General features: G+C 41.2%; 1 protein-coding gene across 2 annotated transcripts in view; it reads left to right on the top strand.

The window, feature by feature from the left end:
- Positions 1 to 19,457, top strand: part of MNAT1 (MNAT1 component of CDK activating kinase) — a 117,906-nt gene that overhangs the window by 71,343 nt on the left and 27,106 nt on the right. For both annotated transcript variants that reach the window (XR_014226547.1, XM_082284488.1), the window contains exon 7: positions 11,429 to 11,550. Coding sequence is in view for 1 of the 2 variants with exons in the window: in XM_082284488.1 (XP_082140614.1) it covers positions 11,429 to 11,550 (122 nt within the window). In the remaining variant the exon portion in view is untranslated. The remainder of the gene's footprint in view (positions 1 to 11,428; positions 11,551 to 19,457) is intronic.

The raw sequence follows: 19,457 nt of genomic DNA, 5'->3' as shown, positions 1-19,457 counted from the left end.
TTGTTCCTTGTAGGTCTCTTGGTCAGTGCTCCCTGTCCTGGCAATAAATGTTTCAGCCAACACAGCAACAGCTGTGAACAGGAGATGGGGGGAAAAAAAAGTTGATGAAGTGTCATGGTTTAACTGTTCCCTGAGATTAATGGGAAACTGAAGGAGAAAACATGGTTTTCTCAGTCAACTACCAATTGATAAACATTTATATCCAAAGCTAGGGCCAAGGTATTTAGGCTGCTGGTGATTTAAAGGGTGATTTTAAATATGTTTGTTAAAGGTTTTTTTAAAGCTTGCCATCTTTTGCTGAAAATATAATTTTCCAGAGAGTTATACATCTTAAACTTCATTTTCTTTTTCTTGTCAAGTATTGGACCATTGAAAACAAGCCCCCAAAACCCCACCCTGGATTATTAGGCCAAATGTGCTGTGAAAGCTTCTTGAACAGCTTGTCTTGGCACGCTGAAATTAATGTGGTTATAGTCCAGCTATGGTGGCGGTGGGGAAAACAACCTTCCAAACTGTCAGCACTTGGGAAAGGAAACACAAAAACCTATTATTATTCGTATGTAGTGTAGAGTTTCTGATTTGCTCCCATTGACTTGAGTGATACGGTATCAGTTACTGCGATGGCTGTAGTGCCAGGTTTGTGTTTCATGTAATGAAGTGGAGCGGCGTTGCAGATGCACAGTAGCCCAGTGTGGCTGGATGGATGGCTTCCAGGTAGATGGACACTGGGGCTGGCTGGCTTAGGAGGCAGTTTGCTGTGGTCAGCCAAAAATCAGCTCTTGCTGGTGAGTCTGGAAGTGTTTGTGCACGCTGAGTCAGTCTCTTTATATATCGGGGTGATTGTAGCACTGATTAGACTGGAAAGGCTTGGCAAATCCTCGTTGTGTGGGAAGCTCGAGTGCAAAAACTTGCCTAATTTTCTTTATTTAAATCAGTATCGTCCTGCTTGAGGCCTTTTGGAAAGCACATCTAAGTGAACGGTGTTTTATGTTAACACAGTGTTCACAATAAATGGCAGTTTCTTTGGAAAAGGGTGTGCTTAGGGTTACCTTCCACAGGCTTCTGCCGTGTTACCTGTGGAGGGACTCAATTCTCCTGCATACACTCATTGTCTTTTATGAAATCTGTACTTGAAAGATTTAATATATTAAAATTTGTTTTATGATCAGCAATTCTTTGAACTCGCAAACAAGAAAGTGTGGATAACTTCAAATATCCATTTGAAGTCTGATTCTGAGGAATGCTTATGTTCATTTTGACCTTAGAATGTGAAGTTTGATCTCTGTCTCAAAACTGCAGTTTTCTAGCGGAAATGTAAATACAGTCTGAACTTTTTTTAGATACCTTTAAAGTGTGCTCTCTTGGGAAGACAGGGACTTTATTCCAGAGATCCTGGGTATTCAAACCATGGAGACCTATTTCTCTTTATAAGGCCTCAAATTCAGGACCTGATCTCTAATCAGCAAAGGTCACTTGCGTGTGCTTTTGTTCAGAAGACACCGATCTATGGATCTTGACTTGAATGTAACATTTTTGGTAATTGTGAAGCTTCTTAGACTAGAGAAGGGTGAAGGGTGGAAGCTGACTGAGATGATTTAGAGTTTTATGTAAGCACATAAAGCTGTAAGTTGTCTTGTTGTGTTTGGGTTTGAAAAGCACTTTTTAACTACTTTGACATCTCGCTTTTATTCTCGAACATCTGCTTTAGATTGTTTGCCATAAAAGTGTAAGAATTAATCTTGCCCTCATTTTTGTTATTGCTACCAGAAACCAAACTATTTTTATTACTTCTTGTATAGGGATTTGGACCCTGAACTATTTTCAGAGTTTAGGAGAAAAGGAGTTTGTATTTTCTTTTCTTTTCCTCCCGTCTCGTGCACCCTTCCCTTGCCAAACTTACAGGTAAAGTTAATTAAATTATAGTTTTTAAGTGCACAAAGATTTTCGGCATGGCTTGTAAAACAGTATGGTAAGCTCGACTGTGCTTTATTTGGTCCAATACTAAGAGTTTTAAGGGGATTCAAATGATCAGCTTATGTTGGTTTGTTTCTGGAGCAGCGGCTGCCCTGAGTCGGGGTAAAGCATTTGCATCATCTGTGGAGAGCCTGGTACATATTTTACTGATTGGAAATAATATGTGAAATGCAAAGAAATGAAGACCTTCCTATATGATTAGTCCTTTGATTAACAAATGTTCTTAATGCTTGTTCTTGGGGCTTCCTTTCTTTGGGATTGCAGCTTGTTTGTGTTGTTTCCCAAGCAGCAGCCAGTGGCCATGGCATGGGGTGTCAGTGCAATCCCTGATCTCCAGCACGCTGCCTTTGAGCGATGGCTTTCCGTGGGTTGGGTGTTATTTATTAAATGTCAGGGCACTCTGCTGATGTGGCTTCATCCAGTACTTGTGCCAGAGCATACAGGAATCTTCCCTTCTACAATGGAAGTGTTGTTTTTAAGGCAAAACTGTCTGTTGTAAGCCTATAGCAGGAAATACTCAGGCAGCCTCTCCAACTTGCTCGAAATGCGATGTTTGTGCTGCAGTTGCTTTCACAGCAGTCTCCTCTTTCAGAATCCGTGGCAACACTTGCTTTTTTTTTTTATTTGAATACAAGTGTTTTAGCAAAAGGGTTCACAAAGGAACCAGTGAACAAGATAAAACAGATGAGGCATCTTTTTATTTTGCAAACAGATAAATAGGATTTTTCAGGGGCTGAGTGAAATTGCCATGTGATTTTATCACTTTTTTTGCTGCCAGCTTCTATTTTCTCTGTAGAGTACTGTAGATTTTTCATGGCAGGAACCATTCCTTTTTCTATGTGTTAAAGATGCCTTAGTTATTTCTGGTTGTGTTTTTAGGAGTTAGGAAGCTGTAGCCACTGAAACCAGGGCAATGCAGCAGGCCATGGTAGTTTGTAGGAGGACTTTTTGCAACTCTCTCAGGATCAGACAAGGCTTACAAATAGGCTTCTTGGTCCTGTGAAGCTTTGTGAATCCTGTCCAAAGGACTGATAAAATTCAGGTGCCATGGGAAGTAAGTACACAACAATTTGAAAAGCTGTCATGTGTCTATGGTTCAGATTTAAGTACTGTTTTGTTATACCCGCTTAAAACATAGATGGGAACTTGCATGAAAAGAAACTAAAACTCTCTGGAAGGACAAAAGAGTATATTTTGTGCAGATTAAAAATGCAGTTCCTTCTGCCCCAGGGAGTTTTTTTGTTTTATTTGAGAGAATTAATGGGCATTTTCAAAGCAGTGCCACAAAGTGTGTGTTATGTTTGCAGTGGGTCCCGCTCCTGTCCTGGAATATTTGGTTCATGTTTGCTTGTGCGCTCTGCATGCAAATGAAAAAAGGCTAGAAATAAACGACTTCCACCTATGTTAAGTAATAATTTCTAAATATATTGCTAACAGGTTTCAGTTTTCATTTAAGCTGTTGTAGTAAATACAGTCCACAAATACTGTGAAGATGTATCACGTAATGCTAACGTCTGATACTTTCTTAGTTTTTAAACTTTAGACTTCAGTTTTTCTAAATTCCTTCTTTTTATGTTTTTGCCTGTTTCTAATAATTCACCCTTCCTGTTTTTGTATTCTATTCATGCTTTTCCTTTCATCTGCCTTTATTGTCCTTTTCGTAATATTTTATTCTTTTTTTTTGTCTCTGTTGCTATTAAAAACTTCCTTGCTTTCTCTTGCCAGACTATCATCAACCTTTAGCAGTCCCTCCTTAAAATCTAGCTATTCAAGGACTCTCACTTTATTTCTTCCCTTTATCAGGTAGGTATAAGCCATACTGAATGTGATGTTCTGCATCTTTATCAACATTTACCTGGGTCTAGGCTGGATGCTCAGTAAAACAGGGAATATGTCTCTGACTTCCATATGCACACACACAGAGTTCTCATCTTCCTCAGTCTGAGATCAGCTTTCTGTTTGGCTTTGCTATTTTAAGCAGTCTTTCTTTTTAAATCATCCAGTCTGTATTTCTCCAAAATGATATTGTGGAGCTGTGGCTGTTTGGATGGGGGGAAGCTGCCTTAGAGGATCCCAGGAAAGAGGAGATAGTGGAGTACAGTGATGTATGATTCTTTACGAGCTGCTGTTCTTCCACCACAGCAGCCGGTTTTTACAGGTTCCACTGTTCTCCAGGAAATCCTAGATAATTTTCTTGCATAATAGAGGGATCATATCAGTGTAACACACAGGTTTACTTCAGCTAAGTAGGAGCACCAGTAGATTCACCTGTGCGGAGACTCAGGCAGCTAGTGCTGGTTGGTGAGCAATGCCTTGTGCTCTGACCTCCACTGTTGTGTCTGTCCCTCTCTGTGTTCTGCCTCGTGACACACAAAGTGGCATTTGTCATTTATTTCTGCTTCATGTCCCTTGAAAAATTAGGCCCTTAATGTGTGTATTTAAAACAATGTTATATTAAAGCCTTAAATCCTGTAATTAGACTGGCTGTTGTTGATAGTTGATACTGTGCTTTGTTGATAGCCAAACCAAAATGACCAAGGCTCCAGAAGTCTCATGGTAGAGATGCAACAAAAGTTTGTTTAGTTCTGCTTAATGCTGTGTTAGAGGACTGGTGAAACAAACTGAACGGAACATGGATTTTAAGTCACCTGTAATGAAATGTTTCTCTGAAAATGGGAAGAACCTGCAGCTGTACCCTGAGAAGGGCCTTGTTGCGCCCTGTGGAAGCCACTATAGGAAAAAAAAGTGTGAGCTGATAATGAGGTTTTCAAATGCAACTGGCATTTCCAGGGTGTCCAAATGCCCCCCAGCAGCCAGCTCATGGCATGGCCCTTCAGTTGAACTGAAAGTGGCTGAACAGGCACCATGTGCAGGGTAGAGGCCCTGGGGACAGAGCAAAAGGAGCAGAAGCAGTTGAGCCGCATCTGGCACAGTGGCATGCACTGAAGTTGAGTAAGTGCTTAGGAGCTGAGACAAAGTAGGGAGCAAGATTGAGAAACCAGTGCAGAAAACCAGGAGTGTGACCTGTGGGCTTGTTAGTGATTTGAAAATGTTGTGTTTTAATTCTTTATTCCCTGAAATAATGCTGTCTTGTGTACTGGGCTATCCTTTGATAGTGGCAGGGATTTTGAGGAAAGCTTGGCAGTTCCTGCCAGAACTCTGGGGTCGCCGCTGAAAACATGAGAGTGACTTCTTGCAACAAACATCCAGACTATGCCCTGAATCCTGCCTGGGCTTCAGCAGGCAGTGCTGGGGAGGACAGTCCCAGGCAGGAGCTGTGATCCAGGGGCATGAGGAAAGGGCACCGGGCTTTTCTGTGCAGAGAGTAGGCACTAAATCCTGCTCTGGCTCTGACCCAGCAGAATTGTATTTCAGCTTCTTAGATGGACACAGGCTTTCTTCTGGGAGATTAGAGAAATGGGGCTTTTTGGCAGGAGCTTAAAGATAAGTCTGGCCAGGTAATTACTTATGTCAGAAAGTTGTAAAGGAAAATTTTGGAGGCAAGTGGAGCTGATGGTGTGATTTAACCCATGTTACTCTGTGGTTAATTTCCCAGGTACCTGTTTGTGTAACAAATCACATAATATCTGACTGTCTTTGTTAATAGCTTCTTCAGTGCTGTTGCTCTCTTGGCTTATTTCTGTCATTCCTAAAGAAAGCACATCTTTTAAATCTGTTTTGGCATTTGAAAATCAAATTAAGTTACTGTGGAGGGAATAAAAAAGGTCTAAATTTAGTGAGATTGTTATTAGGCATCTGAAATAATCTACCACACAGAGAAGGGGTGGGGGGACAATCCTGTGTCTCTGATCTTGCTATTTGTGGTTGGATTTTGGTTTTGAGATCAACAGAAAATCTTAATGTTGGTTCTGTTGCTTTCTGTCAGATCAGTTGTTCTCTTTCAGTTTAGCTTCTGAGATATCCTCATAGCACTTCTCATAATCAAGTAAATAAATTAGATTTATTGTTGATTTTTCAAGAGCAGAAGAGAGAACAGTTGGTTTCAGATGTTTAAGTCTTTGTAAAAGCATCACTGGCACAGGAATTTTAGGCCAAGGAATAGAATTATACATTTTAGTTTGACATACTTTGTGTTTATTTTAAAAGGCTGTGGAAGACAGAGAGGGTAAAGGTTAAAATAATATTAACTGAGCCCTCCAAATCTATCAGTTTCATTCTCCTTTTCCTGAGTATTACTGTAGTCAAAGTAGTTAATCAGAATCAGAAAGCCACATTAGCATTGCTGACGTGGATTTGTCAATGGTGAATTGAGAGGATGGAAACTGGAGGGGGAAAATAAACCCACAACAATCCAGCTTCTGGCTCACACCACATTGCCAAAGATGTTTACATTAATATCTGTAAGAAATTGTGTTAACATGACATCTTTCCAAAACCTGAATTCTGTTACAAGCTTAACAGTAAAATAGTTTCCTAAGACTGCTTATACTGAAAAATTCAAGGAATTTATAGTTTTGTTTTAATGTTTGCTTGAAAGCGTTTGGATAATTGCACGCTCAGATGATGGTGTGTTTCAGAGGGTCTTTGTTAATCTCTCTGTCCTGCCATGTACAATGGAAGCAGTGCTGGGGATGTGTTTTAGCAGCATCATGTCCTGGCATCCCACAGCCCTTGGTTCTTCCTCATCTCCTTTTGCCAGGCTCAGGAGAGTGACCTGACAGTGAAAAGGGTTAAATAAAAATAACATTGCTGCAATCCAACTTAATGAGATGTAGCGTGAATGTCACTGTTTCTGTTCTCTGACGTGTGCTGTGGAAGTGGGGTGATAGCAGAGCTGAGTAAGTTCCTAAGCAGAGAGAAATTAAAAAAGCAAGAAGATTAGCTCCAGCAACTAGTCCAGCTGCTGCTAGTACAGAAACTTGCCTTGTCTGGACAAGTTTTACTGACCCCAGTCTCTGGCTTCTGTCTCTTGCCTGGGGATGTTTTTGTGGCATAGCCGTTTCTCCTCTTTCCCCTACTAGTGCATTTTTTGGTGTCAGTCTCCTTTCTCCTCCTCCTCGGCACTTGAAAGATTTCTGGGAAGGCTGTCAGTTGTTTCTTTTTGCTGCTGAGGGAAGGAGGTGAAGGGAGGCTGTATCGTTTTGGAAGCAGGGATAGGGAGAAGAGGGCAGGATGGGAGGAAGTGTGAATGCTGCAACTTGGGCCGATATTTCTGTACTCTGCTAAAATAACCTCTTTCTGCTAGCAGGCAAATACTGATGTACCTGGCATCTGCCAAGAGTCTTTCCCCAAACCTGTGTGAAAGGTGCACTGATACACTATAATTTTGATGTTCTAATAGCCATGATTCCTCCTGAAAGAGTGTTGTTTTTGTTTAAAGTAAGCTCCTTGTTACTCCAAGGGCAGTTCTTTGTTGTAATCCATGGCTTTTTCTTTGATTAATGCCATGTTGTATCACAATCTGAAACCAAAACTGGCCACTGCTTTTGTTTCTTTTTCAGCTGACAGTTGTCTCAAACCATGTATCAGCCAGTCAATTTTACTTCTCATACAAAGACATTATTCAACTCCCCTCCCAATTTAATCCTGTATGTCTCTCATCTGAACCCGTACAGCACATGAATAGAGTGTCAGTTGCTCACAAATCCATTGCTGTGCAGGCTTTTATATAAACAAAGTCCTAAGGATAAGCAAATGCCTTCCTTCTAATTAGCAGCATGTTTTGTGGTTCCATACATTCCAGTATGTAATAGACAGCTCCAGTGCCTAAAATAATCGTAGGGAAAACACTCGTATGCCGCGAAGATTGGGATGGGAGGGAGAGGAGGCAGGAAAAAGTGTTGTCTGTGTTCTTGGAAGCCTTTTCTGTATTCACTTGGATGCTGTCAGCTTCTTTTACACAAACATTACAGCATCCAAGGGGAATTAGAAATACTTACCCATGACCACATCAGGTTTTAGGTTTGTCAGGAGAAAGCAATGCAGAAGCAGGATCTTGGCTCCACTGCTTTCATTTTGGTTTCAGCATGCTGATAAATGCCTCCTAATGCTGGAAAGAGGTAAGGCTGACTGTCTAGGTGGAATACAGGAAATTTAAAAGTCTTACCTCATAGATTAGAAATGGGTTTTGGATCTGTAAAAGTGCTGTGTAAGTCCAAAGTAACAGTTACTCTCTGTTGTGGTGTCTGAAGTTACACAGCAGCTTCCCTTACCAGTCTGTTATGAAGTGGTTAGGGACCACTTGGGACAGAAAGACAAAAGTGGGAGGCTTCTGGTCAAACGGCTTTTAAGTGAGATAATAGTGGTCAAATTGAGCCTTTTAGCTTCAGCAAGGTTTTATTGTGAGTCAGCTTATCCCAACATCTGTGGAAATAGGAAGGCCAATGGTTTTGGTTTCCATCCCAGCCTTTTGCACCAGTCTGTGCCATACCCAGTTCTGGGACCTCGCTAACCTGTGTGCTCATTTGGAGGTCTGTGAGCTCAGGAGCCTAAAGGCCAGACAGCTATAGGGCAGGAACAACAGCTGGTCATGGGGCTTTTTACCCACTGCTAAGTGGAACGTAATCCATGTTGCCAAAGCCCATCAGCTAAAGTTGTGATTTTGGGAAACAAAACCAAATGAGCTGTCTCATCCAGCTGCATAATCTCCTTGAGGTGCAGATCTGCTGGCTGCACACAGACCAGTGCAGTTGTTTTGCCATGCAGAAGTACAACCTGGTTCCTAATACTTGCACCTTGACCCATGAGGGAGGTGAGAAAAACATAGGAGACAGTCAATCTGATGAACCAGAAATGAGTTGCCAGTATTTAGTGGTGCAGATAATTAACTATTGCAACAATTTACCTAGGGGTGTGCCTGGACCTTTATGATCTGAATCTGTAAATCTAGATTGGATGGCTTTCAAAAGAAGGTGTTTTGGCTGAACTGCCTGTTGTTGGGCTTCATACATGAACACAAAATGTCCTGGCCTGTGCTGGACATGAGGTCAGACCAGCTCAAGGGTGGATGGTTTCTATAATGCAGCTCCTCCTCCAATTTTCTGCTGCTCTCCAGGCCACCACAGTGAGTTGGTGGTGCAATTCCACACCTCACAGAGAGGTCCTTCCTCATGACCCCTGTGCCCCCCCTACCCCTGGTGTGCAGACAGTCTGCCTTCCCACCATTCATGGGCAGCTCCCTTACAGTTACTGCTCGGTCATCTGAGAGATAATGACCATCGTGATCCCCTGTGACCTCAGGCTTCTTGGGAACCCCACAAAGAGGGGAAGGAAAATGAAACATTTTCATCCCATCCTCCCAGGAGCTCCCAGAGGTGGACATTTGTAGCCCCATAAATGATGGTGGGGAAGGAGGCCAGTGATGAGCCCAGTCCATGTGTTGGGAGCCTTCCCATGTCTCTTGGCCAATGCTGGCAGAACTTGCTCTTGTTAACAAAGTGTCAGGAAGGCACCAGTGGCAACTCTGCTGACAGTGAGCAGCTGTTCTGGTGGCGTCCTCAAGGGATGGGGTGCCTGGAATCTGAGATTCTCCCTTTTTCCACACAGAATTTACTTCCCAAAATATTTACCGTGGTTTTGATCTTTGCCCAAAACTGAAATTTCTCTTCTATGGCTGGAACAAAATTTGGGTTTGGAAAGAGTGAGAGACTTCACTCCCCAGATGAGGTTGTACACATGTAAAATGTTGGTATGATTTTCCATTTGGTTTGCTTAGAGACAAAGATGTTGCTAAAAATTCAAATCTAAGAGTCTTATTTAAGCATTAACCTTTTGCAATTGGTGTAAGGGGCCCACATAAATATAGTTACAAAGTATTATATTTTAATAAACTTGAATAGATTTTAAATTGACAACTTCTAGGAAAAAGAACCCCCTGCATTTATGTCCTAAAATATCATGAAGTGGGATTAAAGCTGAATTTTTAACCTTTCTTTTCCTACTTTTTTAAAATGTGTGGTAACCTTCTTTTAATGTTGCAGCAATAGTTTGTAGCACATAAATGAAAGTGGTGCATGGCTGACTGGAGAACTTCCTTCACATCTCATCTCCAGGACACTGTCCCCATACCAGTGTTAGCAGCAGCCTCTCCAGTCCTCTAGGCAGTGCAGAAAAAGCTTAAAACTCTCTGTCTTCATCACATGCACAGGGCTGTTTCAATGGAAAACTTGAGCCGCTGATATTTCCATAGAGATCGGCTTAGATCCACGATTGCACTTCTCAAGGGCTTACATCTTCAGTTTTCTTAGCTATTTTCTGCAACTCCCTAAACAAAAATATCTCTTCTCCAAATTCAGAAAGGTCACTGTCTTCAACCACAAATTTAATTAACAGCTTTCTCCTTCTACAGACCTTTTCATTCCCCTCTTTAGTTAATTTTAACCCAGTGTCCCACATTAGGAGCCTGCATTTTCCACTTGAGGGAGTAGATGCTCACAGGAGTGGCCCCAGGGAAGCTCAGCTCAGTAAGTGATCACCAGTGGGAGCCAGGGTTATACACAGCATTACACTGTGGAAAGCTTCCCATCTCCTGTTTCAGACAAAATGTCTACAAAAACAATACTACTACTTTGCTAAATTCCTGCATTCTGCAGATGGGAAGCTCAATTTCTACAGGGAAAGCCAGGCTGTTTTGGGGCAGCTCACGATGCTCCATCTTTTTGCTGCTGCTGCTAATTTTTGTGAGCACCATAGAATACAGTAGAAAATTGAAACTGTGTGAAAGATCAACAGATCAGTGTAGAATGTCACGCAGCAACATCTGTTAACTTTGGCTCTATCTCAGATCCTCCTGACCCCCTCCTTCCCAGCCACAAGTCTCCTACTTTGTGAGAGCTCCGAGTGATAGGGACTTGGAGAGGAAGGGTGTGGAAATGTCTCACTATTTCTCAGTCGTCTGAAGGGCTTGCAGAAGTACTATCTGGAATGAAAACTTAATGTTTGTGTGTTTCTATATTTTTAATTATGAAACAAATGGGAATTTGCTGAATGAATTAATTGTATTGCTCTGTAAAAGTCTATCTTGAGAGCCATTATGTATGGGAGCTTACAAAGCCTGTGGAGAGAAAGGAAAGTGGCTTCCCTTTGTAATTAGGGCTTTCAGGAAATCTTTGATTACAGAATCAAGTAGGGTTGCTCAGAAACATTTGTTTGGTAGTACTTCAGATAAATGAAATTTGTGCCTAATAATAATTTTGCTAGTGACACTGGAAGCAGCTGTACTTGCTAATGGTAAACTTGCCCTGAATAAATCTTCCCCCCTTCCTTCTTGTCCAAACAATTACAGCTCACGAAACATCACTTCCAATTTGTAGGTCCCAGTAAAAAAATGTGAATCATGGAGCGATACAGCGAACACCATGTTCTTAATGGGATGGTGTTTGTCTGGACCAAGTTAATGCTTGTTCTTATATTGCATATAAAAAAAAGTAAAAACAAAACCTTGACCCAGTATGTAGAAATTTAACTTTGTTTTTTTTTTTTTGCTTTTCAACAGGGTCAGCATATTTCATTAGCTCCCATTCAAAAGTTAGAGGAAACTTTGTATGAATATCAGCCTCTGCAAGTGGAGACATATGGACCACAAGTTCCAGAGCCTGAAATGCTGGGAAGGCTGGGGTAAGTAAATCAGCGCATTTTAATTCCCATTTCATGGCATTATAGCTGGGATTGTTACCATCTTCAGATTGCCAGGGATCTTTTTTTTTTCTTCCTTTTTTTTTTTATTTTAAGGATCTTTACAAAATATTAGACTTCCTGCCCAACCAACATTTTGTTTAGGTGGATAAGCTGAAATTTTTGGTCCTCTTGCCTTTATAGATCTATTTAGAGCTGGACTGGATTGCATTAGTGTTTTTAAGGTTGTCCTTGGCAGTCGTAGTGAAGTAGCTGTTCATTTTCAGTTGCACGGTATTAAAAAATAAATAAATAAAAATCTGGGGCTTAATTTACCCAGCTGTAAGCCAGTAAAAATATTAAAGTTGGGCTGTTTGCCATGGAAAAGGGTAGATTTACTTGTCGACTGCTGTCTACAGTCAAACTGTGTTTGTGAGAAATGAAGCACAGAGCTTAACTTTGTCAAAAAATATAATGCAGGGCTGGTCCAGCAGCTTGGCAGCATCGTGGTGTGCAGCCATGTTTGGAAGGGAGTTTGGGAACCTTCTGTGCATGGGTAAAGGAGGTTAGGAAGTCCAAAAGAGATGTGTTTCCTCTCTAGAGACGTGTTCATGGCTGAAATGCCACCTGAAAACGTGTAGCTACTGGGGTAGTGTCACCCAGCTCATCATGGCCTGACTCTCAAGGTCATCAGCACTTCCAGTGCCTGGAAAACTGCATGGCAGAACGAATGTGCAGGCTGGCAAGGCAAGAAAGAGTTTAAAAAACAACAGTTTATGTTTGGCTGTGCAATCTGGGAAAACTGAAGCCACAAAGTACGGAACAAAGTTGAGGCAATTTAGTGTGCAGTTTCAGAGACCACTGAAATCCAAACAGGAATCCCATCTAATTCACTGGCATGGGAGAAGTTGTGTCTCATCCAGGAAATGACAGAGGTAGATAGACTAAGTAAGGTAAATAAGCAACCTAATGGTGCTTCAGAAAACTGAAGGCTGTCTGGAATTGAGGCTGTCTCCATTTTTACTGTTTCTGTGTCCTCCTGATGCCTGTATTTTTTATCTGGTATCAAGCTTCTGCAACCAAGTATTAATTAGCAGCTTAAACTTGGACAGAGCCTGGTTCAGCCTTTGCCACCTGTTTGGATGGAGCACAGCTGTCAGGGACCTCCAGTGTGAGGGGAGCTTGGAGGCCCCCTCAGCCTCATCACAAACGAGAAAAAGATGACTTGTGCAGGGCTGATTCCCTTTGCCTGTGCCCCATGAATGCTGGTGTCCAAATCTGTCAGGAATGCTGTCATCTATGTCCGTTGCATTTAATGGCACTGGTTCTGAGGCAGTCCCAACACTTCGTGGAACAAAATCCTTTAAATTCTGCAGTTGCATTGCAGCATCCATGTGGGAGGGTGTTCAGAGGAGGGTTTGCAAACAATGCCACAGTCTTTTCTTGGAGACACTTTTAAATGTGTCATTTTCCTCCTGTGAACAGGAGCAACCAGGCTTGTTGGGCTTGGCTGTGGAGGTGATGAAGGAGTTGAGGGGTGCGGGGTGGCTGCGGCAGCAAGGGGAGGCTCATGGGTGGGTGGGTTGGTGGTGCCCACCAGAAGAGTTCTGAGTCCTGAGGCTGTTTGCCATTCCAAAACAAATACATCATTGCTGTGGGTTCCCAGCCAGTACAGCTCTAACCCTATTCCATGGGGTGTCTGAAATACCTTAAGCCGTGCAGGGCTGTTGGTTTATATATTTGTGTTTCTGTGTTTATATGAACTCATGCGCATTTCCTGTTGATGATGAATGCTTAACTAATGTGCCTCTGTCCCTGCTTTGGGGCTTTTCAGGCAGCTGCATACAGCTGCCTGGGTGAGGCAGAAGAGCTGGGCACAATGTAAACCTCTCCAGCTAAAGATTTTTAGTTTCCTATTTATTTGTGCTTATAAAAGGCCAGGTTGGACGGGGTTTTGAGCCACCTGTGGGCCTAGTGGGTGGCATCCCTACCCATAGCAGGGGGGTTGGAACTAGATGGTCCTTAAAGTCCCTTCCAACCCAAACCATTGTACGATTCTAAATGTATTTAATTATTTCATTTTTTTAAATTTTGGGTTTTCCCTCTTTTCATTTTCCTGTTAATAACTTTGCAGTCTGGATATTTATTGCTGCTAAATAGTTCCCTCAAATGTACAGGCTGTTATCTGAGTTTCTGGAGCCAGAATTATTGCAAAGACACTGTCAACCTGGTGATTTTGAATTCATTTCAGGTAGCATAATTTATTGACTTTTTTAAAAAAATACAGTTTTATATCTTCAAAACACTCAGTACATGGTTTTTTAAATATTCCTTAACCTCTTATCTTCTGCAAGACTTGCTTTAGGTTTCAGAACTTTTTTCTTTTTCTTGGTGAATTGATGTAATGAAGGACACAGGTGGCAAGAAGGTTTTAGCAAAGAGCAAGAAAAAGGGTAAATCCTTAAGGGATCATGTAGAACATTTGTAAGGAATCTTTTATCATTTAAAAAAAATGCTTTTTAAGATGACTTGTATTATTTGCTTATTAGGCTTTTCAAAACACTTCATGAGCAGACCATAAACTTGATTTTGTATTTTTCCACTGCTCTTCTGTGTGGAGTTTGTATATTTTGGAAAAAAAGGATATTTATGTTCAAATTGTTCTTACAAATTTGTTTTCAATTTCCCCCGGGGCTGTAAATTTTCTTTTTTTTTTTCTTAAGTACTGCAGAAAAGCATTAACAATCCTTATGCACTTTTTTGTTTGGGTATTGGAAATCAGAGAATAATGAAGATTTAGGTTTTTTTTTTCCCCCAACACAAATGATTGGTGTAATGTGTAGGGGTTTGTGTCCTTCAGCCCCCCATAAAGGTCACTTTGGTTGTTCAAACTCGAGGACCAGCTCATGCTTGTCTCAGCTGTCAGATGGAAACGTGACTTGGAAAAGGGGAGAGGATGTGTGAGAGCATCTCCCAAACATGTGGTGCTGCCCTTGGAGGAAAGTGGGGTCTTGGATCACTGGAACGTGCCCATCCTGGGGGCAGCTTCTGCAGCTGCCTGTCCCTCCACGATGACGAACAGCCCTGGGTCTGTGTGACTTTGTCACTGCTCTGAATTACTGAAGTGTTCAGGGACATGCATTCAGAAATGTTTCTGCACAGAGCTGAGGGCAACTTATATGTTTGGAGAGAGAGATCTCTGTCTTATCAAGGGCTCTACTGGAACTTCTGCTGTCACCACAAACTATTAGTTTGGTATAGTTTAACTGAAGTGGGAAGTGTCACCTTTTGGTTCAAAGTGGTGCAAATCTGTTGAATTGCATTTTGGGGAGCAGAGGTGTTTGGCTGCAAGAGAATGCAAGGAGCACCCGGGTGCTTGGGCACTTGCTGCCATTACTTTTCTTAGATGGGCAAAAAAGGCCTGTCTCTCTTTATTTTATTTTTTTTCTTCCTGATGTTTTTGCTGAGCATGCTGAATTTGTGTGGTTGGAGGTCTGCATTTTTCTTACTGGAAAACAAAAGAAATGAAAAATATAACAAACTGATGTGCCAAGTAGCAAAAGAATAACCCTGGATGGGGATGGAAAGTGGTGTGTTGCTTTAAAAATATATGTTTGATACATAGTTTTGGTTCTAAAGAAAAAGAAAACAGCAACAAAAAACCCCTGAGGACCCAAATGATGTTTTTTTGGAGGTCCTGAAAAATGTAGACTTTCTTGGCAGTAATTGTAAGTCTGTCTGTCTAACAGGAGCAGCCACACAGCAGCCACGAAGTTTTACAGCTGTGAAGAGCCATACACAAGCCACTTAAAAACTGACTATAAATTGAAAATCTGCCTATGTGATTACATTTTGGGTAAAGATATATGAACTTCATGACTCAAAGTTTAGAAACAGTCTCCTGTAATCCAAAGTGGATCATACTCAGCAGTGCCAGTCATATCCTCACCATTCTCATAAAATTGACGTAATTTACAAGTCAGGTTAAAAATTTCGATTTGCAACAGACCTTGTGATCAAGTCAAGCCTGGACTGCTTAAAATAAAATAGTGTTTGCCTACTTAGCTTTGGAGAGATCCAAGCCTAATATATATATATGTATATAAAAAATCAGATTTCCTTCTCTTTTCTTTAGTGAAAAATGTGACTTCCCATTGATCTATCGACTTGTTTTCAGGTATAACCACTTTGTTAGGATCACCCCAGTCAGTGTTTTGTTTAAGTAAGATGCAGAAAATGAATTTCAATGGTGAACACTAATCTAATGAGGATAGGTAATATACTTTGATAAATTAGAAGTAAATCTAAACAGAATGCGATTTTAAGAGTTGAGGGGGTAAGTACTGAAGCAGAGTGGGAGTGCTGTGAAAATCTGTACATACAGTGAACATGTTTTAGCCCACTGTGCTTTTTCTTGTGAACAACTGGATTGATTCATTCCTTTTTTCCTAGTGTAGGACAGCTCAGGCATTTTAAATTTCACATTAAGATGAGGTTGGGTTTCATATCTGTTAGAGCTTTGTTAGTGTTTAATTTTTAACCTTCACTTCAAGTGGAAAATTTCTGCATATTTCTTTGTTGTACAGTGTTGTAGTGTAATTTGAAACACATGTAGAGTTCTGGCACTCAATCTAGAAATGATTCGTGTAACTTCTTTGCTGTCAGTCATTGTGATTTTTTTTTTTTTTTTAAGTGAGGCATAAGTCAGGATAGTCTCCAAACTATTCTTACAGCATAGCTGAGCTGGTCCTTGGCTGGATTAGCTTCTGCTAGAACCCTGTCAGTGTCTGTGTAGGGTTCAAGACAGTGAAATAACTGAGAATTGATTTTGAATGGGTGACAGGACTGCTGGGCTTTAAAAGTCATAGCAGGTGATTTTTCACATCTGCTCTGTCACTGGGGTATGCAGATATTTCTTGAATCTTGGAAAAGGAGAAAAGCCACAAACGAAGGGCTGATTTGATCTGCTTTGGCCCATTGGTTTTGAACACTGAATTCATTCTGCTCCTTTTAATGGAATCTAGTCTCTCAATAAGCTCAGTAGTCAGAGTCAAAAGATTGAGTAAGATCAAGGAAAGCTTGTCTTTCTTTGGAGGGCACATAGAGGGCTACACTCCTTGCAGGAATTCTCTTGGCTACCAAGGCATATGGTCTGAATTTCCCAGTCTCCTGTTGCAAGGCCTGATCCTCAGCAGATAGATTTCTGTCTGCTGCAAAACATTTTGCATTGGGTACCTAATGAAAGAGAATTGGCAGGTAAGGAGTGATTATTGCTTTAAAGACTCAGCTACATTTCCATACAGCCTTTTATTTTTTGTTCATTTTATCATGAATAATTGGATAAAAACCTGTGAATGGCAAAAAAAGTACAACAAGTACTGTGTGGGTACCCTTTTTTGGAATAGTGAATATGGCCAAATGTGCTGTCTCTTTCAAGACAGGAGAGAACAAGGCAACAGAACTGCCTGTAAACCATCTTAATCTGGTTTGATATAGAAACTGTCTGGTATTGCTTTAGCGTTCCACAGAAATCCTACAGGCTTCATTTTAGGATTTTGGAAGGATGCAAATTTAATATAGGGGAGGTAGATTAGCACCAGTTTTTCCAGCTGAATGGAAATCAAGGAGTGCAGCCTTCAGTAAGTCTGAAATCTTACTGTTTAAGAAATCAGCTTTCTGGCAAAAAAGTCTATGAACATTTCAAACGACACCCCGTAGAATATGGTGTTTTGCATGGAGCTCTTCTGTCAAGGTCATTAGCAATTGAATATATTAAAAGTGGACTGCTTATGAAATGGAGAGATTTGCTTCCTGCCCGCCCACCTGTGGGTATAGTGTGGGTTCTGTAACTGTAAAAGGTCTCGGGAGGGTTATAAAAGCAGAGAATATGGAAAATATATGAAGAAACAAAGAAGGAAGCCTGCATATACCACGCAGTTTCTTATATGTAAAGCTGGCTGTAGCTGTGTGTGTACCACTAAATGAACCTCAAAAGCTGGCCATGACAGCAGAATGTCCATGGTGGTTGTTTTTGTTGGCGTTTGGCTTCCAAATTAACTCATCAATCTAACACGAGTCTCTGTGCTCAGAATACCGGTCTGGTAATGTTTTTTTACTTTTTCATGCAATCATGGAAAAAATATGTTTCTGCTCGAAGCAGTTGTCAAACAAGCTTCTTTCATCGACAATCAGACACAGGGCAGCTGAGTAAGGCTGTTTAGTCTAGAATAAATACTCAGGAGATTACAAGGTCGCTGTAGGAAATGTAATTATACCATTTATTCCAGAATACTCTTTCTGTAGTGTGGGCTTGTTGAATACTAAATCATACATTTATTAAAATACTTACAGTATGAAGAAGAAAAAGAATTTCAGAGCCTTAATGGAACGGAGATTTGTCTGCAAACTGTGCTGTGGGATCAAGCAGTAAATATTTAAAATTACTTTGGAAAATCAGGATGGTAATATTGGCTTTATTATTGAGAATTTGTAGGAGGCAAACCCTGAGTTGTCACTGCAGGTGTGGAGGCAGTGCTGCTAAGTGGGCAGCTGAAAGGTGTAAGGCAAAGCTGTCTGCTGATGTATTATAATGTGTCAGGAGGCATCCAGCAATTGTGTGGGCCAAATGCCCTATTTTCTGTGCTCTCTGTGTCTCAGCAAATCAAAGCCTTGTTACTACCAGCCACTTAAAAAGACCTGATTGTCTGTGACAGTTTTTATCTGTTATTGAAAGCCCTTCTTTGCTTCCATCCTTCCCCCCATCCCCTGCATTGATACTGCTATTGATGTCTTGTTCTCTTGTGACTTTTTATGTCCACAGACTTTCCTCCTTAGCTGCTGTATTTTGGTAGAAGTTAACTTTAGGACTTCTGTTGCATCTCTGAAATTCTGTGGTAAATTTGAGATCAGTGGTTTTTGTGCTGAGTTGTTTTCTTTTTTCTCTACATTTTTCCTTCCTTGTTTCTCCTGCACTCCATCAGGTTGCTCTTTTTGAGTACTCCTCTGGCTCCTCAGCCAGATGGATAATTGCACTGGGAATTATGTGGTTGCCACAAGAAAAACAATACATTTTGTACATGCAGAAGAGATCTGTCCTGATTATCTCTCATTTCAACAACAGCAGGGCCTCAGTGTCCTCCAGCTTTTGTAGTTCTTCCTGGGACAGAGCCCCCAAATACTTTCTTTAAGCCCAGTGTTAGAGTACAGAGGCAGGAACACCTTAGTCATGGGGGGCAAAGTCTGTGTGGTAGAGAGTGGGGGAGCTCATGGAAGCCCATTGCTGAGCTCTTCTTCATCCTCCTCTTCATCAACATCTGGGCATCACCCCTGCTCTGTGCTTGGCTGTCAGGAGAGATGGCACGACAAGGACTTGCTCTGGAGCAATCTAAGAAAACCCTGGCATGTTCTCCTCAAGGGTCTATTTGGATGCACTAATCTTAAACTATTTGGTCTCAGATGTAGTTGAAGTAGAAGGATGATGAGCACCCTCTTTGAATTTGTCTTCTGAAGCGTTTGCAAAAATTTGTTGCAATAAAAATTTCAAAAGGAAGTGTGGAAAGGAGGAGAGAGAGGCTTTCGGAGCCCTTCAACACTGTTGTTTTAAGAAGGGGAGGGTATGTAAAATGAAAATATTTAGCCAGAGACAGCCAGCAAAATAGACTCCTAAATAGGAAAATAAAGCCAGAAATGGTGCATCATCTTGACTCTGACACTGATAAATACAGTTGTAAAGCAGCCTTCTGAATGAAAACTTTGTTCAGGTATCAAATGGCTGTAAAGGTAAGTTCTGAGTTTCCTTAAATGGCAGAGGGAAGCACAGGGGGGGTGTCTTTCTTGAAGCTTTCTGCAGCTTTTGAAGCAGTAGTTTGTGATTCTTTAACCCCCTTCAGATGGCTTTGTTGAAGGAGTCT

Source organism: Coloeus monedula (genome assembly GCF_965178545.1).
Source record: "Coloeus monedula genome assembly, chromosome: 6".
Classification (NCBI taxonomy): domain Eukaryota; kingdom Metazoa; phylum Chordata; class Aves; order Passeriformes; family Corvidae; genus Coloeus; species Coloeus monedula.
The sequence above is the reverse complement of the archived record's forward strand: the minus strand, read 5'-3'. Positions and strand labels throughout refer to the sequence as shown.